Source organism: Salmo salar, chromosome ssa03 (genome assembly GCF_905237065.1).
Source record: "Salmo salar chromosome ssa03, Ssal_v3.1, whole genome shotgun sequence".
NCBI lineage: Eukaryota > Metazoa > Chordata > Actinopteri > Salmoniformes > Salmonidae > Salmo > Salmo salar.
Window position 1 is genome coordinate 36428243 of NC_059444.1, and position 23318 is coordinate 36451560.

At 41.4% G+C, this 23318-nt stretch overlaps 1 protein-coding gene across 5 annotated transcripts in view; it reads left to right on the forward strand.

Moving 5' to 3' along the window:
- LOC106600370 (uncharacterized) overlaps nt 1-21005 on the forward strand; it is a 39637-nt gene extending 18632 nt beyond the window's left edge. For 2 of the 5 annotated variants that reach the window (XM_014191674.2, XM_014191679.2), the window contains 20 exons: nt 6197-6268; nt 6368-6430; nt 6518-6589; nt 6890-6967; nt 7054-7125; nt 7269-7343; nt 8743-8820; nt 13169-13219; nt 13329-13406; nt 13673-13750; nt 13840-13899; nt 14019-14108; nt 14384-14437; nt 15335-15412; nt 15623-15682; nt 17649-17711; nt 18384-18458; nt 18646-18688; nt 18777-18828; nt 18969-21005. In XM_014191674.2, the coding sequence (XP_014047149.2) occupies nt 6197-6268; nt 6368-6430; nt 6518-6589; nt 6890-6967; nt 7054-7125; nt 7269-7343; nt 8743-8820; nt 13169-13219; nt 13329-13406; nt 13673-13750; nt 13840-13899; nt 14019-14108; nt 14384-14437; nt 15335-15412; nt 15623-15682; nt 17649-17711; nt 18384-18458; nt 18646-18688; nt 18777-18828; nt 18969-19935 (2259 nt within the window). In that variant the 3' untranslated portion in view covers nt 19936-21005. The remainder of the gene's footprint in view (nt 1-6196; nt 6269-6367; nt 6431-6517; nt 6590-6889; nt 6968-7053; nt 7126-7268; nt 7344-8742; nt 8821-13168; nt 13220-13328; nt 13407-13672; nt 13751-13839; nt 13900-14018; nt 14109-14383; nt 14438-15334; nt 15413-15622; nt 15683-17648; nt 17712-18383; nt 18459-18645; nt 18689-18776; nt 18829-18968) is intronic. The other 3 variants (XM_014191677.2, XM_014191681.2, XM_014191676.2) reach the window with 2 other exon arrangements.
- The last annotated feature ends 2313 nt before the right edge of the window (nt 21006-23318 follow it).

Genomic DNA, 23318 nt, shown 5'->3' on the forward strand with positions numbered 1-23318 from the left:
AAAAAATCAATGTTTGCAAATGTATTGAAAATGAAATACAGAAATATATAATTTACATAAGTCAATACTTTTTTAGCAGCACTTTTGGCGGCGATTACAGCTGTGACACTTTTTGGGTAAGTCTCTGAGCTTTGCACACCTGGATCGTACAATATTTTCCCCTTTTTTTTTTTTTTTTTAGCTCTGTCAAGTTGATTGTTGATCATTGCTAGATAGCCATTCTCAAGTCTTGCCAAAGATTTTCAAGCTGAATATAAGTTCAAACTGTAATTAAGCCACTATTGAAAATGAAATACAAAAATATCTAATTGACATAACTATTTACACCCCTGAGTCAATACTTTGTAGAAGCACCTTTGGCGGCTATTACAGCTGTGAGTCTTTTTGGGTAAGTCTCTATGAGCTTTGCACACCTGGATTGTACAATATTTGCCCTTTTTTATTTTTTATTCTTCAAGCTCTCTCAAATTGATAGTTGACCATTGCTAGACAGTCATTCTCAAGTCTTGCCATTGATTTTCAAGCTGATTTTAAGTTGAAACTGTAACTAAGCCACTCAGGAACATTCAATGTCATCTTGGTAAGCAAATCCAGTGTAGATGTTGCATTGTGTTTTAGGTTTTTGTCCTTCTGAAAGTTGAATTAGTCTTCCAGTGTCTGTTGGAAAGCAGACTGAACCAGGTTTCCCTCTGTGCTTATAGCTTTATTCAGTTTATTTTCCCCCCTAAAAAAACTCCCTAGTCCTTGCTGATGATGAGCATACCCATAACATGATGCAGCCACCACCATGCTTCAAAATATGAAGTGTACTCAGTGTTGTTGAATTTGCCCAAAACATAATGCTTTGTATTCAGGACAAAAGGCTCATTTCTTTGCCACCTTTTTTGCAGTATTACTTAAGTGCCTTGTTGCAAATAGGATGCATGTTTTGGAATAGTTTTATTCTGCATGCTTCCTTCTTGTCACTCTTTCATTTAGGTTAAAATATTGTGGAGTAACTACAATGTTGTTGATCCATCCGCTTTCTCATATCACAGCCATTAAACTCTGTAACTGTTTTAATATCACCATTGGCCTCATGGTGAAATCCCAGAGCAGTTTCCTTCCTATCTGGCAACTGAGTTAGGAAGGACACCTGTATCTTTGTAGTGACTGGGTGTATTGAAACACCATCCAATAGCCTAATTAATAACTTCACCATGCTGAAAGGGATATTCAGTGTCTGCTTTTTATTTTATGTAATTTTTTTACACATACCAAACGATGCCCTTCTTTGCAAGGCATTGAAACACCTCTCTCGTCTTTGTGGTTGAATCTGTGCTTGACTTTCACTTCTAGATTGAGGAACAGAGATGGGGTAGTTTTTCAAAAATCATGTTAACCCCTATTATTGAACAGGAAATGAGTCCATGCAACCTATTAGGCTATTTGTTAAGCAGATTTCTACTGCTGAACTTATTTAGGCTCGCCATAACAAAGGGGTTGAATACTTATTGACTGAAGACATTACGGATTCACTTCTTAAATTAATTTCAAAACTGTATTGGGTGTAGATCAGTGACAAATCTAAATGTAATCAATGTTACATTCAGGCTGTAACACAACAAAATGTGGAAAAAGTCAAAGGGTGTAAATACTTTCTGAAGACACTGTACACAGAAATGGACATAATGGGCTATATTTTTGGCTGGCGTTAAGTGAGCATAATTATCAAATGCATGCTTGTTTGTAATTTCGACCTGTTACAGCAGTTGCTCTTCTACACTGAACAAAAATACAAATGCAACATGTAAAGTGTTGGTCCCATGTTTCATGAGCTGAAATAAAAGATCCCAGAAATGTTCCATATGCACAAAAAGCTTATTTCTCGCATGTGTTTACATCCCTTTTAGTGAGCATTTCTCCTTTGCCAAGATAATCCATCCACCTAACAGGTGTGGCATATCAAGAAGCTGATTAAACAGCATGATCATTACACAGGTGCACCTTGTGCTGGGGACAATAAAAGGCTACTCTGTGCAGTTTTGTCACACAACACAATGCCACAGATGCCTCAAGTTGAGGGTGTGTGCAATTGGTATGCTGACTGCAGGAATGTCCATCAGAGCTGTTGCCAGATAATTTGATGTTAATTTCTGTACCATAAGCTGCTTCCAACGTCGTTTTAGAGAATTTGGCAGTACGTCCAACCGGCCTCACAACCGCAGACCACGTGTATGGCGTTGTGTGGGCGAGCTGTTTGCTGATGTCCACGTTATGAACAGAGTGCCCCATGTTTGGCGGTTGGGTCATGGTACAGTATGGGCAGGCATAAGCTACAGACAACGCACACAATTGCATTTTATCGATGGCAATTTGAATGCACAAAGAAACTGTGACGAGAGGCCCATGTCACCCATTGTCACTCATTGAGCATGTTTGGGATGATCTGCATCGACGTGTACGACAGTGTGTTCCAGTTCCTGCCATCATCCAGCAACTTCGCACAGCCATTGAAGAGGAGTGGGACAACATTCCACAGGCCACAATCAACAACCTGATCAACTCTATGCAAAGGAGATGTGTCCCGACGCAAATGGTGGTCACACCAGATACTGACTGGTTTTCTGATCCAAGCCCATATTTTTTTTTTTTTGAAGGTACTATATCTGTGACTAACAGATGCATATCTGTAGTTGGTAAAATCTTTGAAAATATTGTATGTTGCGTTCCTATTTTTGTTCAGTATATTTTCAAACCCTAGCGCCAGGATTGATAATGTACCTGTTTTATATAAGCTCGCTTGTGCTAAGGTGAGAGGGGTGGCAATATCTGAGCTGTGTCCTTAAAAACATGTGCCAAAGTTCCAATTTCAGTATTCATTGGTGGGGATATTTAAAACCAACCTAAAGCTGGTCTTAGCAGTAACGTGGTTGGTTATGGCATGGATTTTGACAACGGAAGCGCAACCTTTCCAACCGTGACGCATAGTGCCCATATGTACATGGAACAAGAGAGAGATGTGCTTTTTTGTGCCTGTAAAAATTGAAAACAAATGTTTTTTTCCCCATTTTGTTTCATTTCATTAAGAACCACGCGTAGGTTCCCCTCCTCTCAATGAAGGCAGTTTTTTTTTTTTTTTTTTTTTTTGGTCATGGCCAATCCATTTGCCAAGTAGTCAAAACTATAGACCATAAAGTGTTAAGCTCATGATACCACTTTGAAATAAATCTTAATTACCAAAGCTTTATTAAAAGATCAAGTTCGGCAGCAGCCAAACATCCCCTTTTTTTAATCTATGTAGGCTATTACGTTATTGTAGCCAGCTCCTGTTATTATTTTGGATGTGCATAAAAACTTCCATGTAGGCCACACGTGTCAAACTCATTCCACCAAGGGTCCAAGTGTCTGCGGGTTTTTGCTCCTCCCTTGTACTTGATTGATGAAATAAGGTCACTAATTATTAAGGAACTCCCCTCACCTCATTGTCTAGGGCTTAATTGAAAGGAAAAGCCAAAAAACCCGCAGACACTAGGCCCTCCATGGAATTAGTTTGACACTCCTGATGTAGACTATATGCCCATCATGGAATGAGATAATCTGGTGACACTGGTATTTAGAAACATTGAAGTTATTTTCCTGTAACAATTGCTTGTTTTCCGTTTAACTTGTTGCTGTTGCTATCACTCTTTACTGTAGCTTATGCAATTTAATTAGTGTAGTATCAATCCACAATGGACTAGGATGAGAATATTCCGTGCCCCCAGCCAAATTGGAGTTGATGACAATGCAAACGGTCAATAAACTACAGAACTCGAGACAAAAACATGCATTATTAAGCCATGGAAAGCCTTGATTGGCCAGTGACTGGCCAAGTCCTCCTCACACCTACAACTTGTTTATTCATCAAAACCCAGCACTTTTGCGCCACCGCCAGCTATTGCGCTCATAATAATGGATGTGAAATTAGCTCTAATATTTCTGACACCCCCGGACCTATAGCGCTACCGTCAGTGCATAGATTTACCATTGCGTTAGGTTTGTTAAAATAGAGCCCTATAAGTCATTAACCAATCACAGCCCTCCTTTAGGATTGCACATTCAGCAAATCACCAGCAGAAGGAGTTCCCTTTGAATCCATTTTCCCATTCACTGTGTTGGTGGTGCTCATAAAATGGATCATACCTTCAAAATTAGCTGAGTGCCAACTCTGGACATTTGATGTACTTGTAGAGTATATTGTTCCAAACAATGTCTTGAAATTAACACAAAAAGTTGTACATTTGAGATATTAATATTTTGAATGTTTAATAAATGAATGTGAGAAGAAAAATCTGAATCAAGACATACTCCATATGTTAGAGCCCACTATAAGGAGTATAATGACACCAAGATGATGTCTGTATCATGTACGGTTCACAGATCATAGGGTCTTGTGTATGTATAGGTCTAAAAAGGGCCCAAAATGTCCACTTTCATCATGATTTCCTAAAAAATGGTGATACAATGTATATTTCTACCAGGGGTGAACTACTGACTCTGTCTTTGAAGTTACGGAAGTTGAAGGCTGGGCGGTACTGCAGGTATCGTTAGTGGAAAACAGGATCCCCCATTATAGTGAATGGAAAAATGTCAATCTTCGTGTAAAAAAATAATTATATATATATATATATACACACACACAAAGACAATCATGGTACCAATAGTTTTTTGTAATAGACCAGATGTATTTCCTTGAACCGATTCTTTAAAAATTGCACACAGATGAAGTTAAAAGCCAGCAGCATACCACTGCTGGCTTGCTTCTGAAGCTAAGCAGGGTTGGGCCTGGTCAGTCCCTGGATGGGAGTCCAGATGCTGCTGGAAGTGCTGTTGGAGGGCCAGTAGGAGGCACTCTTTCCTCTGGTCTAAAAAAATTATCCCAGGGCACTGATTGGGGACACTGCCCTGTGCTGTCTTTCAGATGGGATGTTAAATGGGTGTCCTGACTCTCTGAGGTCATTAAAGATCCCATGGCACTTATTGTAAGAGTAGGGGTGTTAACCACGGTGTCCTGGCTAAATTCCCATTCTGGCCCTCAAACCATCCAGTCACCTAATAATTTATAATTGGCTCATTCATCCCCCTCCTGTTCCCTGTAACTATTCCCCAGGTTATTGCTGTAAATGAGAATGTGTTCTCAGTCAACTTACCTGGTAAAATACATTTAAAAAATGATAATTTAGTTGCTAATGGCAGGCTGCAGTACCTCAGTCGGCCTTCAACTCGAGTTATTCAATGAGAGGGGGCAGTAGTGAACTAGCCTGCAACGCCACTTCCTGGAGTAGCTCAAAAGGAGCATGTTATGTCTCCATGAGATACAATTTAACCAACTTAATTTGTCTTCAATGAGCTATTGGCTGCAGTCCAAACGCAAAGTAGACAGCCCTCGGCCCTTGAATGACGTTTTACATCGTCACATCCGGGTGTACTTCAAATGTCCCTTGCTCAAGCGAGGGAGAGTGATGATCAGAGTGGCAACCTAAAGCTATTAATGTACCTAGCAAGCTAACGTAGCTAGCTATCACTCCTGTCATCTACCTAGCTACAGTTACCCATAGCTGGCTAACTAGTTTTATAGTTTTGGTAATTTATTCCATTACATTTCAGAATTACACAAAATATGTTTATGAAGCTAGCTACGTTGTACAGGCTCCTTCCTATGAGACAGCCAATTTGAGTGTCATTCTCATTTGCCAACGCTAAAATCAATGTCATCTATATATATTTTTTTAGCAAGCTAGCGTCATAATTATGTCTCACATGCTGAAAATGCAGCCGTGTTGATTAAATTTGGTATTTAGTGGCCACCAGAGCTTGACACGTGACTACAGTTTGCATTAAACTGTGGGTCATATCAACCCCACAAGTTATCAAAGTTCTTCACTTGCTCCCTCGAGCCGAGGGGGCGACGTTTGTGAATTGGACCTCCACTTAACTAAGTTGGGAAAGTGGCTAAGGCGACGGCTGAGGGGGTAAAATGAACGTGTTTAGACTGCAGCCATTGAGTCTTCAAATAGGAATGAATGGTGTCACGTGATCGATGGCTTTGTCCATTCATATATACAGTCATTGATTTCTACTCTTACCTCACTCTTGACTATTTCCAAAGTCTCTCGGAAAAGGGGTAAGATTTCTACTCTTATCCTTACCCCTACTCTTCTTTTTCCTTTCCCAGGAAAAAGGAGGAAAATTCAGTGGGATGTTCAAAAGATCCTCTAAACCCGCAGGACACTCAGTACCTGTGCAGGTGATAATGATATATCAATATATTAAACTATTACAATGTATCTACATCTTGATTTGATGGAGTCTGACTGTATTGACTGAACATGCATCCTATTGATAGGATAATTTGTTTGTAAACACTGAGCTCTCAGCCAGCAATGTCAGCCTCGACAACAACACTAAGGTGTGTATGAGGCTGGGGGAGACTTTCATCACTGCTCATTGATCAATGGGCAAAATTATCAACTTGCCTCCTACTTTTTTTTTTCAGGAGAAAGAAGGGATGTTCAAAGGAATTTTAAAGAAGTCTCCTAAGCCTTCCCAAGATGTAACACATGCTCAGGTGTGTGTGTCCATGTCTCAAGGCTTAGAAATCCTTCTATAACCTGTCTCCTCCCCTTCGTCTACACTGATTTGAAGTGGATTTAGCAAGTGACATCAATAAGGGATCATACTGTAGCTTTCACCTGGATTCACCTGGTCAGTCTATGTCCTGGAAAGAGCAGGTGTTCCTAATGATTTGTACACTCAGTGTATATTATCTTAACTGATGTTTCAGTAATTTGAGGATATTGTATGAAACATTTTTATATGCACAAGTATATGTATTTTTATAACACATGTACTGTTTACTGTTTCTCAGGATCATTTGTCAACAGACAGTGAGCTTTCATCCAGGCGAGGCAGCAATGACAGTCTCGTTGTCAACATCAACACTAAGGTTAGTCTTCAGTTAACAGATTCCTCATTTTGACTATTTCCAATGGCATACAGTAGGATCACCACTGACCTGCCCTTATTTTACAGGAGAAGGGAGGAGTGTTCAGTGGAATGTTTAGAAAATCCCCCAAGCCCCTGGAGGCTAGGATACATTCTCAGGTGAGTGTGATGTCTCTTCAGAGGTATACTTTACCTAGCAGAAACAGTAAACATCCTCGTAACGGAATAGTAGTTTTTCACATGGCAACATTGATAGTCACAGGTAAATCTAAAATGCATATTGTCATCTTTGTGTCTTTTAGGGTAATCTGGATGACCTATCTACTCACAGTGATCTCTCAGCCAGCACTGACAGTCTCTCGGAAAAGACCTCGAAGGCGAGTCTTACCCATAAATTTAGCATAGTCCTCTTTTTACTGTTATAATTTCTGCTTAACGTTGATTTATACTATTTGCTTGTACCTGTACTAATTCTTTGTATAATTATTCGACTCAGTCCATTACTATATGTAGGGTGTCCACCCACTCTATCCAGAGTCGGTGAAAATGAGCTTTGATGAAATTTTACTTCCTTATGTTATAAAATACATTTTACCAAGACAAATATGATTATTCATGTTCTGAATCGTTCATTGGGCTCTTTCTCTAACATTTAATTAACATTATATCAACAAATTCGGATTTCATAAACTAATAGATCAGATAATAAGCACTGAGCTCTGTTGACAGAGCAGTGTAGCTTTCTCGCAACAACTTTAGAGAATATTACATGTTGTGGTGGTCTTCAAAGTTTTTCAGCGGGTCACAAAAAGCTAAATTAGCTTGACACTAGCTGAATTAAATGTAAAAGCATTTGAAAATAAAAGACTTGTCCATTCATATAGGCGAGTTTAACTGGAAAGTAATGTGATCTGATTATAATAAACCAATGACTGTTCATCTGGGTAAGGGGGTGGCTCTAGACCATCCTATCAGGGCTGTGTATGTAAATATCTTCAAATTAGTTTCCTGACGCCCACACGATCAAAACTGAGCATTTCTAGGGCCAAAGGAGGCTCAGGGAAATAAAATATTGCAAATATATTTTGGAATTATTTTCATTAAATAAATACATACAGTGATTTATTAGACATACAGTGCATTCTGAAAGTATTCAGACCCCTTCCAATTTTTCCACATTTTGTTTCATTATAGCCTTGATAAAAATAAATCCCTCATTAATCTACAGACAATACCCCATAATGACGAAGCAAAAACAGTTTTTTATAAATTTTTGCAAATTTATAAAATGTAATTTAACTGAACTATCACGTATTTCTGTTTATTTTTTTAAATACATGTTACAAACATTTCTAAAAACCTGTTTTTGCTTTGTCGTTATGGGAAAAAGTGAAGGGGTCTGAATGCTTAACGAATACTTTTTATTTAAAAATAAAATTACAAAAACAGCTTTGGGTTTTTAACTTTAGCTGACATTAGCTGTGAATCTTCCTTATTTTTTACCTGTTTTTTTTCTGTCCTCCATTGAGTTAGTCACCCTAATTTTGGCCAACAAGGGTAAAAACTCCAATAACCTTTGAACGAATTATGATAACGACATGAGGTTTGGACCATTGGTTTTCGTAGAGGATTATCTACACATTGGTTAAAATATACATTTTTGATTGGATACCCTACTATATGAAAAGGACAACTAAACAATATTATCCAGTAGGCTTTAACTCCATTAGATGCTTTTGATGTTGATGAGTGATGACATTTTATACTTTATTGCAGGATAAGGAAAGGGATGAAGACCTATCAGACTCTAGGGAGAAACTCACCTTTTCTGACAAACACTTTGAAGCCAAGCCGGTGAGGATTTTTGTGGGGTTTATTTTTGTACTATTTTTGGTACTCTTTATACTTCAATTGGGAACTTCAGTCCTCGAAACGTACTTAGTATTTCTATTTCATACACTGCTCAAAAAATGAAGGGAACACTAAAATAACACATCCTAGATCTGAATGAATGAAATAATCTTATTAAATACTTTTTTCTTTACATAGTTGAATGTGCTGACAACAAAATCACACAAAAAATAATCAATGGAAATCCAATTTATCAAACCATGGAGGTCTGGATTTGGAGTCACACTCAAAATTAAAGTGGAAAACCACATTACAGGCTGATCCAACTTTGATGTAATGTCCTTAAAACAAGTCAAAATGAGGCTCAGTAGTGTGTGTGGCCTCCACGTGCCTGTATGACCTCCGTACAACGCCTGGGCATGCTCCTGATGAGGTGGCGGATGGTCTCCTGAGGGATCTCCTCCCAGACCTGGACTAAAGCATCTGCCAACTCCTGGACAGTCTGTGGTGCAACGAGACATGATGTCCCAGATGTGCTCAATTGGATTCAGGTCCAGTCCATAGCCTCAATGCCTTCCTCTTGCAGGAACTGCTGACACACTCCAGCCACATGAGGTCTAGCATTGTCTTGCATTAGGAGGAACCCAGGGCCAACCGCACAAGCATATGGTCTCACAAGGGGTCTGAGGATCGAGCACATGGAGGGCTGTGCGGCCCCCCAAAGAAATGCCAACCCACACCATGACTGACCCACCGCCAAACCGGTCATGCTGGAGGATGTTGCAGTCAGCAGAATGTTCTCCACTCCAGACTCTGTCACGTCTGTCACATGTGCTCAGTGTGAACCTGCTTTCATCTGTGAAGAGCACAGGGCGCCAGTGGCGAATTTGCCAATCTTGGTGTTCTCTGGCAAATGCCAAACGTCCTGCACGGTGTTGGGCTGTAAGCACAACCCCCACCTGTGGACGTCTGGCCCTCATACCACCCTCATGGAGTCTGTTTCTGACCGTTTGAGCAGACACATGCACATTTGTGGCCTGCTGGAGGTCATTTTGCAGGGCTCTGGCAGTGCTCCTCCTTGCACAAAGGCGGAGGTAGCGGTCCTGCTGCTGGGTTGTTGCCCTCCTACGGCCTCCTCCACGTCTCCTGATGTACTGGCCTGTCTCCTGGCAGCGCCTCCATGCTCTGGACACTACGCTGACAGACACAGCAAACCTTCTTGCCACAGCTCGCATTGATGTGCCATCCTGGATGAGCTGCACTACCTGAGCCACTTGTGTGGGTTGTAGACTCTGTCTCATGCTACCACTAGAGTGAAATACCGCCAGCATTCAAAAGTGACCAAAACATCAGCCAGGAAGCATAGGAACTGAGAAGTGGTCTGTGGTCACCACCTGCAGAACCACTCCTTTATTGGGGGTGTCTTGCTAATTGCCTATAATTTCCACCTGTTGTCTATTCCATTTGCACAACGGCATGTGAAATTTATTGTCAATCAGTGTTGCTTCCTAAGTGGACAGTTTGATTTCACAGAAGTGTGATTGACTTGGAGTTACATTGTGTTGTTTAAGTGTTCCCTTTATTTTTTTGAGCAGTGTATAACAACCTTGGTGTTCAGGTCAAGTCTAAGGTACTTGTTCTCTCTCTGCGTGTGTCAGGACAAACTTTCTACAAACAATGATCTCTCGGCCAGCAATGAAAGTTTATCAGAAAAAACCTTCCCGCCAACCTACACCAGTCCTTACATACACTATATATACAAAAGCATGTGGACATCCCTTTAAATTGGTCAATTCGACTATTTCAGCCACACGCGTTGCTGACAGGTACATAAAATCAAACACACCGCCATGCAATCTCCAAAGACAAACATTGGCAGTAGAATGGCCTTACTGAAGAGGTCAGTGACTTTTAACGTGGCACCGTCATAGGATGCCAGCTTTCCAACAAGTCAGTTCGTCAAATTTCTGCCATGCTAGAGTTTCCCCGGTCAACTGTAAGTGCTGTTATTGTGAAGTGTAAACGTTTAGGAGCAACAACTGCTCAGCCGCGAAGTGGTAGGCCACACAAGCTCACAGAATGGGACAGCTGAGTGCTGAAGCGCCTAGAGCTGTCCTCAGTTGCAACACTCGCTATCGAGTTCCAAACTGTTTCTGTAAGCAACGTGAGCACAATAAATGTTTGTCGGGAGCTTCATGAAAGGGGTTTCCATGGACGAGCAGCCACACACAAGCCTAAGATCACCATGCGCAATGCCAAGCTGGAGTAGTGTAAAGCTCGCCGCCATTGGACTCTGCAGCAGTGGAACTGGAGTGACGAATCACGCTTCATCATCTGGCAGTTCAACGAACTAATCTGGGTTTGGCGGACGCCAGGAGAACTCTACCTGCCCGAATGCATAGTGCAACTGTAAAGTTTGGTGGAGGAGGAATAGTCTGGGGCTGTTTTTCATCGTTCAGGCTAGGCTCCTTAGTTCCAATGTTGGGAAATCTTAACGCTACAGAATACAATGACATTGTAGATGATTCTGTGCTTCCAACTTTGTGGAAACAGTTTGGGGAAGGCCCTTTCCTGTTTCAGCATGACAATGCCCCCGTGCACAACGTGAGGTACATACAGAAATGGTTGCCGACTGCGAGCCAGGCCTAATTGCCCAACATCAGTGCTTGACCTCACTAATGCTATTGTGGCTGAATGGATGCAAGTCCCCACACAGAAGTGTTGACGCTGTTATAGCAGCAAAGGAGGGACCAATTCCATATTAATGGCCATGACTTTGGAATGGGATGTTTGACGAGCCGGTGTCCACATATTTTTTGTCATGTAATGTACCTTTTTTATCATTTATAAATATTATTGATGTATCTTTTTTACTTAGAGACCCATGCAGATTTGTGGGAAGGATATGTGTTTATCAAATTTTATTAGTCACATGTGCCGAATACAACAATCTTACAGTGAAATGCTTACTTATAAGCCCCTAACCAACAATGCAGTTTAAAAAAATACAGATAATAAGAAATAAAAGTAACAAGTAATTAAAGAGCAGCAGTAAAATAACAATAGCGAGACTATATACAGGGGGATACCGGTACAGAGTCAATGTGTGGGGGCACTGGTTAGTTGAGGTAATATGTACATGTAGGTAGAGTTATTAAAGTGACTATGCATAGATGATAACAACAGAGAGTAGCAGCGGTGTAAAAGAGGGGGGCAATGAAATTGTCTGGGTAGACATTTGACTAGATGTTCAGGAGTCTTATGGCTTGGGGGTAGAAGCTGTTTAGAAGCCTCTTGGACCTAGACTTGGCACTCCGGTACCACTTGCTGTGCGAGAGCAGAGAGAACAGTCTATGACGGGTGGCTGGAGTCTTTAACAAGTTTTAGGGCCTTCCTCTGATACCACCTGTTATAGACGTCCTGGAAGGCAGGAATCTTGGCCCCAGTGATGTACTGAGCCGTACGCACTACCCTCTGTAGTGCCTTGCGGTCAGAGGCCGAGCAGTTGCCATACCAGGCAGTGACGCAACCAGTCGGGATGCCCTCGATGGTGCAGCAGTAGAACCTTTTGAGGATCTGAGGACCCATGCCAAATCTTTTCAGTCTCCTGAGGTGGAATAGGTTTTGTCATGCCCGCTTCAGGACTGTCTTGGTGTGCTTGGACCATGTTAGTTTGTTGGTGATGTGGACACCAAGGAACTTGAAGCTCCCAACCTGCTCCACTACAGCCCTGAGATGAGAATGGGGGCGTGCTCTGTCCTCCTTTTCCTGTAGTCCACAATTCTCCTTTGTCTTGATCACGTTGAGGGAGAGGTTGTTGTCCTGGCACCACACACCCCGGTCTCTGACCTCCTCCCTATAGGCTGTTGCGTCATTTTCGGTAATCTGGCCTACCACTGTTGTCATCGGCAAACTTAATGATGGTGTTGGAGTCGTGCCTGGGCATACAGTCATGAGTGAACAGGGAGTACAGGAGGGGGCTGAGCACGCACCCCTGAGGGGCCCCTGTGTTGAGGATCAGCGTGGCGGATGTGTTGTTACCGACCCATAACACCTGGGGGCAGTCTGTCAGGATGTCCAGGATCCAGTTGCAGAGGGAGGTGTTTAGTCCCAGGGTCCTTAGCTTATTGATGAGCTTTGAGGGCACTATGGTGTCGAACGCTGAGCTGTAGTCAATGAATAGCATTCTCACATAGGTGTTCCTTTTGTCCAGGTGGGAAAGGGCAGCTGTGCTTCCCTTTGTAGTCTGTAATGGTTTGCAAGCCCTGCCATATCCGACGAGCGTCGGAGCCGGTGTAGTACGATTCGATCTTTGCCTGTTTGATGGCTATTCAATCTTGTTTTGTTTTAGGGTGGTATAATGGGGAAGATGTTCAGGAATCCATTTAACTCCTCAACTCAGGTAATCCATTACTGTATAAAAATTACTAGACTGTATGACCAAGTAGGCTTTCATTCTTCAAGTAATGTTATTGATGATGAGATTGATAACGTTCCTTCTTCAATCGCAGGATAAGGAGAGGACTGAGGACACATCAAGTTCAAGGGACAAATTAACGTCATCTGATAAACATTCCAATGCCAAAGATGTAAGAATTTTAGTAGAATGTCTTTCAGTACTCTTCAATTCTACAATATGGAATCTCAATGCTGAATATATATATATATATATTACTATTACTTAACCTTTGATAGAGTATATTTTTAATATGGCAACATAAACATAAAAAAAAAAAAAAACGGAGTTTGTTACATAATTTATACGGCACACACATTCCCACCAGTCTTTGCTTCACTCCAACTCCCACAAAGAGACAGGACCAGAACAGTGAGTGACTGTGTGTGTCCTTGTCAGGTCAAAAGCAATCTTATCCAGAGAGATAGGAAGGAAGGAACTGAAATGCCAGCAGTTGCTCCTAGACCCACTGAAGAGGTAGGCAGACAGATCAAACTGCTCCTCCTCACCTTATGTCTAATTTTATAATATCTCTGCTAAGGTTGTCTGTCACTTCTCCTCCGCAGGAGCTGAAGGTTACAGCCTTACATGACCGACTGAAGAAGAGAGAGATGGGCGACAATCAGGTGCGGTTTACACCAGTCATGTTCATTTGTTGACGTATGTGTAATAACATCTATATGTAGCGTACCTGTATCTCTGTAAATTAATGCACAGTTTAGAGTGACTATATTTGTCGTTCTAGCTAATTCAGGCTAACAGGAATATGATCCCGAGAGAGAGGACGGGGAAAACTGCTGAAACTCCAGAGGTTCCTTCCAGACCCACAGAAGAGGTAGGCTAGGAGAATTCTGACTGATCACGATTGATATTCATATCTAAATTATCTGTATCTATCAGTTGTCCGGTGTAATGGTGGCTCATAGGCTGCGTTTAGACAGGCAGCACAATTCTGATATTTCTTTCACTAATTGCCATTGGTCTTTTGACCATTCAGATCTGAAATAGGTCTGATGTGAAAAGATCTGATGTGATTAGTCAAAAGTTGATTAGAATTGGGTTGCCTGTCTAAATGCAGAAGTACAGCAGGATTTTGTCTTCTGATTCCAGGAGATTAACATACCAGCCAGACTTGGTCAGCAAAAAATTCAAAAAGACAATCAGGTACACACACACACACACAACTATCCTTGTGGGAACCTACAATTTATTTCCATTCAAAATCCTATTTTCCTTAATTCCTAAACCTAACCTTAACCGCTAACCTTAACTCCTCATCCTAACTCTGTGATGAGGCTGCCTTTGACTGGCCTCATCACCATTTTAAAATGGTGATGAAGTTTGTATTATCTCAAATGCTTAAGTATATACATGAGTGGTTTGGATAAAGTGCACTAGTCCATTGCCATGCATACCGTACTTATCCACCAGTTTAGGTGTGCCTGACCTCAATTGTTTTTTAATGAGTTGATTGCTCCAGTTTAAGACAGGTGTGATGAGTTAGATAATTAGTGCTTAGTTCACCCATGCTTTCAGTCTCCCCGAATAGTGGTTTTAATCATGTTCTATTTAATGTAGCTCTCTCTTTGAAACTAAAGTGTAGTTGACAAAATATGGTAATTTAAACGAATTAATGCAATTAACTTAAATCATGTTTTCCATAGTATTTCCCGGTCTAATTAACAGAGTAACATTCAACTAATTAAATGTACAGTACATTCGCATTGGTTAATCATTATGGGCAAAGTTTGTGCTAATGTGTAAATGCTGTCCTTTTCTTATCAACTTGGAGTTGAACACCATTTTACAATATGCTCCATAGCAGTTTGTTTGTAACCCTAAACCTAAACCCTAAGCCTAAAATAGACTTTGTCCTCGTGGAAACCTGGGAAATGTCCATTCTTGTTTTACTATCTTTGTGGGAATTTCCGGTACCCACGAAGATAGTAATACAAGCCCACAAGTGAAGCACACACACACACACACACTCTGTCATATTTTCTGTAATATGATTTTGCCTGACAATCTATTGGAATGACATTTGTTTGTTGGTTATTTCAGGACCAATCTGATGATCTTAAAGAGGGTGAATCTCTCCTCACTGGGGAAAAGGAGGAGGGAGAAGACAAGGACGGAGAGGTGGTGGTTAACCCTACGGATAGCACAGCTTCCACTAGACCAGTGTTCTTTACTGTGGCCATGCAATCATGCAAATATCAGGGTTTCTCTTTAGTTTAGTTTGTTATTATTCCATTACAAAATGCTGGTATTTTCCAGATTCTCACAATGTTTCTCACTTCCCTTTACTTTCCCTTTGAATTAATGTATAATTTTTTATTCTATTCTTAGGCCAAGATGAAAAAACCTAGGCGACACAATCCGTTCATGCCACGCAGTGCAGGAGGCAAGGTAACATGTAAATGATCTCCCATCATATTGTGTACACTACGTTTCACTTCCTCCAGGTGTTAACCATAGTTTGTCTGGGTTTACAATATGTACAGTGCCTTCGGGAAGTATTCAAACCCCTTTACTTTTTTTAACGTTACAGCTTTATTCTAAAATGGATTAAATAAATAAAAATCCTCAGCAATCTACACACAATACCCCATTATGACAAAGTGAAAACAGGTTTTTAGAAATGTTTGCAAATGTATTAGAAATTAAAAACATAAAAACCTTATTTACATAAGTATTCAGACCCTTTCCTTTGAGACTCGAAATTGAGCTCAGGTGCATCTTGTTTACATTGATCATCCTTGAGATGTTTTTACAACTTGATTGGAGTCCACCTGTGGTAAATTCAATTGATTGGACATGATTTGGAAAGAAACACACCTATCTATTTAAGGTCCCACAGGTGACAGTGCATGTCAGAGCAAAAACCAAGCCATGAGGTCGAAGGAATTGTCCTTAGAGCTGCGAGACAGGATTGTGTCGAGGCACAGATCTGGAGAAGGGTACCAAAACATTTCTGCAGCATTGAATGTCCACAAGAACACAGTGGCCTTCATCATTCTTAAATGGAAGAAGTTTGGAACCACCAAGACTCTTCCTAGAGCTGGCAGCCCGGCCAAACTGAGCAATTGGGGGAGAAGGGCCTTGGTCAGGGAGGTGACCAAGAACCTGATGGTCACTCTGACAGAGCTCTAGAGTTCTGTGGAGATTAGAGAACCTTCCAGAAGGACAACCATCTCTGCAGCACTCCACCAATCAGGTCTTTATGGTAGAGTGGCCAGACGGAAGCCACTCCTCGGTAAAAGGCACATGGCAGCCCGCTTGGAGCTTACCAAAAGGCACCTAAAGACTCTCAGACCATGAGAAACAAGATTCTCTGGTCTGATGAAACAAGATGTAACTTTTTGGCCTGAATGCCAAGCGTCACATTTGGAGGAAACCTGGCAGCATCCCTACGGTGAAGCATGGTGGTGGTAAAATCATGCTGTGGGGATGTTTTTCAGTGGCAGGGACTGGAAGACTAGTCAGTATCAAGGCAAAGATGAACGGAGCAAAGTACAGAGAGATCCTTGATAAAAACCTGCTCCAGAGCTCTCAGGACCTCAGACTGGGGCATAGGTTCACCTTCCAACAGGACAACGACCTTAAGCACACAGCCAAGACAATGCAGGAGTGGCTTCGGGACAAGTCTCTGAATGTCCTTGATTGGCCCAGCCAGAGCCCGGACTTAAACCTGATCGAACATCGCTGGAGAGTCCTGAAAATAGCTGTGCAGCAATACTCCCCATCCAACCTGACAGAGCTTGAGAGGATCTGCAGAGAGAAATGGGAGAAACTCCCCAAATACAGGTGTGCCAAGTTTGTAGTGTCATACCCAAGAGGAATCGAGGCTGTAATTGCTGCCTAAGGTGTTTCATCAAAGTACTGAGTAAAGGTTCTGAATACTTATGTACATTTTTGATAAATTAGCAAAAATGTATAAAAACCTATTTTTGCTTTGTCATTATAGGGTATTGTGTGTGGATTGATGAGGGGGAAAAACAGTTGAATCCATTTTAGAATAAGGCTGTAACGTGAGAAAAGTGAAGGGGTCTGAATACTTTCCGAAGGCACTGTATGTTATGGTTGCGTTGTGGGAAAACTGTATAATACTGTAGAGTAAAAGTTATTATTATTTTTTTTTTTGGTTACATTTGAAACAGCGCCACTTGCCCCCCTAAGTGCATTTCTTATAGTTTTTGTTTTGAGGAAATCAGCATCCAGCATCATTGTAAAACATCTACTACATTCTTTGCTGTTCTATCGCGCGTGCAATGATGTCCGAGGGAAGAAAAAAAATTGTTGCTGTAATATAGCAAACGTACGTGGCAGTTTCACCGCTATGGATTCCACCTTTTTAACAGAGTGTCTGTTTCAGGGTAAAGCCATGCCGAAGAAGGTTGAAACCCAGCCGGGAGCTACAGGCAGTGACTCAAAAGAGGTAACTCTACTCCATGATCCTCCTTCTAACACTGTTCTTCCACATACCGGTACCGTTATAATGGATACCTAGGGTTTTGTTTTTGTATACGAAGGCTTGACTGTCACGGCTGGCAGACTGAAAAGTGGTCCAGGATTACAAAATGGCCGTCACATTGGCTGATCCATTAGATGACTAGGTTATTTTTCTAGCTCTTTGACTCCTATCAGAGAACATTATGTTCAAGTGGTGTTCTTTCCTGTTCTTTTTATTTCTTTCTCTACCTACCAAACTGCCACCCACACCACCACTCCCAGATTGTTGTGCCCATTCCTTTCCACTGCAGATTAGATTAGATTACTATGTGCCCAAACTTGTTCCCTTGCTTCCTTGTTCTTTGAACCCAGGAAGATTTTAATGTCACACTTCTGCAAAACAGAAGAGCTAATATATGCCATTTCCCTCTTTCTGTCTGTAATCTGAAATTGTCCACACATTTTCTATTTTCATTTTTGGCCTGTGAATGTGATCTCTGTATCATACTCCTGTATCCCTCAGTACAATGTTGCTACTCTGGCATGACAAACATTGTTTTGCCAAGACATATTCTATGTTTCTCTACTGTGTAGAATGTATAGACAGACCTACAGTACATAACAGCATGTATTCATCACCCCCACCTTCCTATCTCAGAATGACGGTGGAAATAAATCTTTATTTGACCAATTGGAGGAATTCCGTGTTAATCCGGCAGAGCCAGAGGAGCAGGTTGGTTGCTGTAAACAATGCTAAATAATGTCAATCTGTACTCTTAAGATTACTTTTCAAACTTGGTTTCCTCTCACTGACTGCTAACTGCCATTGAGTTTTGCATTTGATTGAAATAGATTTTTGATTGAAAAGTAGGAGTTTCTAAAGTGGTGATTCAAAGCTGACTTAGAGAAATGTCTCTCAGCAGGATATGGATGGCCTGATGGACTGGTGGGGCACAGTGGAGCGTGAGTCCAGCACGCGCGCACACACACACACACACACACACACACACACACACTTCATCCAAATGATGCCATTTTTATTTTGCTACAGAGTGGGAAGACATGCCTCAAGATGATGACTTGACTGAAAAAGAGGAGGCCAAGTAAGTGATGCTATAGTTGGGTCTCACTTTGTGTACAGGCACACACACGTACAGAAGAGCCTTGTTATAAAGCCCCTGGGTAATCAGGTAATTCACACTGTAGTAAGCATTGATGATGGTTATATGAACTTGTTTTCCAGGGCGTTTGCAGTGACAGCTGAGAAGGTGCAGAAAGGTATCCGTGTGTTCAACAAGCTGTTCTCAGAGCGTGCAGAGAGCCTGTGGCAGCACGTCATTGACCTGAACAGCATCGCAGATGCCCTCGACTGCTTCAACAAGAAGACCAAGATCGCCCAAATCACTGGCGGCTCCACCAGCGCTGTAGGAGGCGTGTGTACCATTGTAGGCCTCGCCCTGGCCCCTGTCACCATGGGAACCTCCCTGATCATCACAGCGGTGGGACTGAGCGTGGCCACAGCGGGTGGCCTGACCTCAGCCGGAGCTGGACTCTCTAACACGGTCAACAACTCCATGGACCGTAAGAAGGTGGAGGCCATCGTGACGGACTACCAGAAGAAGATGACCGACATCAACAAGTGCATGCTGTTCATCAAGCAAGGGATTGAGAGCCTGCGCAGGTTCGACCTGCTGAAGATGAAGAAGCACGCGTACAACCGTGACTTCCCAGGCCTCAACAACATCTACGAGGACGGTGCCATGGCTGGGAAGGCCATCCTCATCAACGCCAACGAGATCATGCGTGTGGTGCAGATAGCCAATGTGGCTGGCAGCACCGCGGCCAGAGCTGTCCAGATTGCCAGCATGGCCACCGGAGTGCTCACCGGCCTCTTTGTGGGCATGGACATCTACTTTGTGGCCAAGGACTCCAAGGAGTTGAAGAAGGGAGCCAAGTCTGAGTTTGCTGCCAAGATCAGGGAGGTGGCGACCCAGCTGCATGATGGACTGGTGGAGCTTAATGGCATACGTGTTGAGCTGCAGTCCACAGATCCAGACAACACCAATGACACCAACACCCCAGACAGTACCAATAATCGTAAAAAGCTGGACAGTGATGACGATACAGACAATTATAAAACTTCTGACAGCAAAAGCATTGTTGATCACATAAATACTGCAGATAACAGCCATAAGACCAGCAAAGCCTAAACTGTACTTCATTCCAACCCATCTCAACTACACAAACTATCCTGTCTGCATTAAAACGACTAGAAGCCGGAACTCTGAGGATATGATTCATATGTCTCTCTGTGATGGCACAAGCACCAATGCCTGAAACTTTTGTTTTACATAGACTGCGCATAGGCAGGTGAAAAGATAACATCACCAGTCACCCACCACTGGCTAGGGTGAAGAATTATTATTAAAACTTCCTCTCTGTAGTATCTGGGGAAATGATATGTTGTACAACAAGCCCATGTCCATATTTCGTAATTGTAGATGTGTGCATTGAGCCTGTCTTGACAACATTATCTACAGTACTTTATGAAAAGTAAGGGTTGTGAGCTAAAGCAATTTGTTCATGGAGGCAGGAAAGTGTTCAGAGATGCGAATTATGAAATGAGGTTACAAAAATTTGCTAACATCTTTTCCTCAGAGCCAAATGTAAAAGCTATACATAATATTTTCACGTTCAGCCAAAGACATATTTTGATGGTTTAGATTATTCATAGGTTATGCATTTACAGTATGAAGGGTAGGGATTTAGTCACTATTTGATTCCTATGAGTATTGCTTGTTACATTGCTTTGTTTTATTTTTAGGTTGGTAGGGGAATATTAGTTCATATTGAAACATTCAGGTTTTTATTAAATCTAATTTGTATTTTAGATTAGGAATGTATGTTCTATTACTGATGAGTGCCTCCTCATGTATATGATGCCTTTCAAGCACTTTAGGATTATTCTATTTCCCTGTCTCGGTTTAAAACTATAATTTTGATATCATTGATGGTCAGTCCTTGCATCTTTAGCTCCGTCTATGAATTTGAGAGTGGTTACATATGTCTAGGCCGATCTCTCAGCTTTAACCAAAACAGAGGCAGGGTGGCCAATTTATTGTTTCATGTAAGGATTCTAGCTTTAATTCTAGTATTTTTTTGTTGTTGTAATTGTTCATTGGTCAACTTTAGTAGTGTTTTTGTATTTATCTAAAGATATATGAAATGTAATAAGTTGCCAATAAATTTTGAAATGTATGTTAACATACGGTTCTTTGAACAGGGTTGCAGACATTTCCTTCTTTCTGCCACTGCTGCTGTGTCAATAGGCCTTTGATATTGTATTTGTTCGACAAATAGCTGAGCTCATTTGTCAAATTGACCTCCATAGTAATGTTTGCTGTGGCAAGGTGGTAGGCCGTATATATTTGTATGCGCTGCACTTAAAAGGCAAAGATTGTAAAAAGGTAAGCGATTGATTTAGGGGCAAAGGGAAGGGGCAAAGGCAAGTGGGTTGTTTTCATTTAGTAGCTCTAATTTCTGCTTCTGAAAATCTAAAATAAGGTCACCTGTTACGTGAGTGCAGCAAAGAGCCAAGGTAAGTTGCTAGCTAGCATTAAACTTCGATTGTATTTTATAAGATATCTTCACATAATCACTAGTTAACTACATATGGTTGATGATATTACTAGGTTAACTAGATTGTCCTGTGTTGCATAGAATCAATGTGGTGCCTGTTAATTTATCATCAAATCACAGTCTACTTCGCAAAACGGGGGATGATTTAACAAAAGCGCATTCGTGAAAAAAGCACAATCGTTGCACAAATGTACCTAACCATAAACATCAATGCCTTTCTTAAAATCAACACAGAAGTATATTTTTTTAAAACCTGGATATTTAATTAAAATAAATTAATGTTAGCAGGCTGTTACGACCTGACCTGAGAGACGGTTTATTTCTCTATTTTGTTAGGTCAAGGTGTGGGGTGGGCAGTCTGTGTTATATTTCTATATTGTCTTTTTCTTTGATTGGCCTAGTATGGTTTCCAATCAGAGACAGCTGTCTATCGTCTCAGATTGGGAATCATACTTAGGCAGCCCTTTCTCCCCTCCTTCAGTGTAGGATCTTGTTTTTGTACAACTCAGTAAGCCTGCAGAACGTGACGTTTGGTTTTCGTTGTTTATTATTTTGATTTAGTGTTCTGAGTTAAATTAAAATAGAAATATGAGCACTTACCATGCTGCACCTTGGTCTCCTCCTTTCGACGATCGTCACACAGGCAATATTAACTAGGGAAATTGTGTCACTTCTCTTGTGTTCATTGCACGCAGACTCAGGGTATATGCAAAAGTTTGGGCCACCTGGCTTGTTGCGAACTAATTTGCCAGAATTTGACATTATTATGACATGCATTTGAAGTCGGAAGTTTACATACACTTACGTTGGAATCATTAAAACTCGTTTTTCAACCACTCCACACAATTCTTGTTAACAAACTATAGTTTTGGCAAGTCGGTTAGGACATCTACTTTGTGCATGACAAGTAATTTTTCCAACAATTGTTTACAGCCAGATCATTTCATTTATAATTCACTGTATCACAATTACAGTGGGTCAGAAGTTTACATCCACTAAGTTGACTGCCTATAAACAGCTTGGAAAATTCCAGAAAATGATGTCATGGCTTTGGAAGCTTCTAATTTACATAATTGGAGGAGTACCTGTGGATGTATTTCAAGGCCTACCTTCAAACTCAGTGCCTCTCTGCTTGACATCATGGGAAAATCAAAAGAAATCAGCCAGGACCTCTGAAAAAAAATGGTATACCTCCACAAGTCTGGTTCATCCTTGGGAGCAATTTCCAAACGCCTGAAGGTACCACGTTCATCTGTACAAACAATAGTACGCAAGTATAAACACCATGGGACCACGCAGCCGTCATACTGCTCAGGAAGGAGACGCGTTCTGTCTCCTAGACTTTGGTGCGAAAAGTGCAAATCAATCCCAGAACAACAGTAAAGGAACTTGTGAAGATGCTGGAGGAAACAGGTACAAAAGTATCTATATCCACAGTAAAAAGAGTCCTATATCAACATAACCTGAAAGGCCGCTCAGCAAGGAAGAAGCCACTGCTCCAAAACCGCCATAAAAAAGCCTACGGCTTTGCAACTGCACATGGGGACAAATATCGTACTTTTTGGAGAAATGTCCTCTGGTCTGATGAAACAAATATAGAACTGTTTGGCCATAATGACCATCGTTATGTTTGGAGGAAAAAGGGGGAGGCTTGCAAGCCGAAGAACACCATCCCAACCATAAAGCACGGGGGTGGCAGCATCATGTTGTTGGGGTGCTTTGCTGCAGGAGGGACTGGTGCACTTCACAAAGTAGATGGCATCATGAAGTAGGAAAATTATGTGGATATATTGAAGCAACATTTCAAGACATCAGTCAGGAAGTTAAAACTTGCTCACAAATGGGTCTTCCAAATGGACAATGACCCCAAGCATACATCCAAAGTTGTGGCAAAATGACTTAAGGACAACAAAGTCAAGGTACTGGAGTGGCCATCACAAAGCCCTGACTTCAA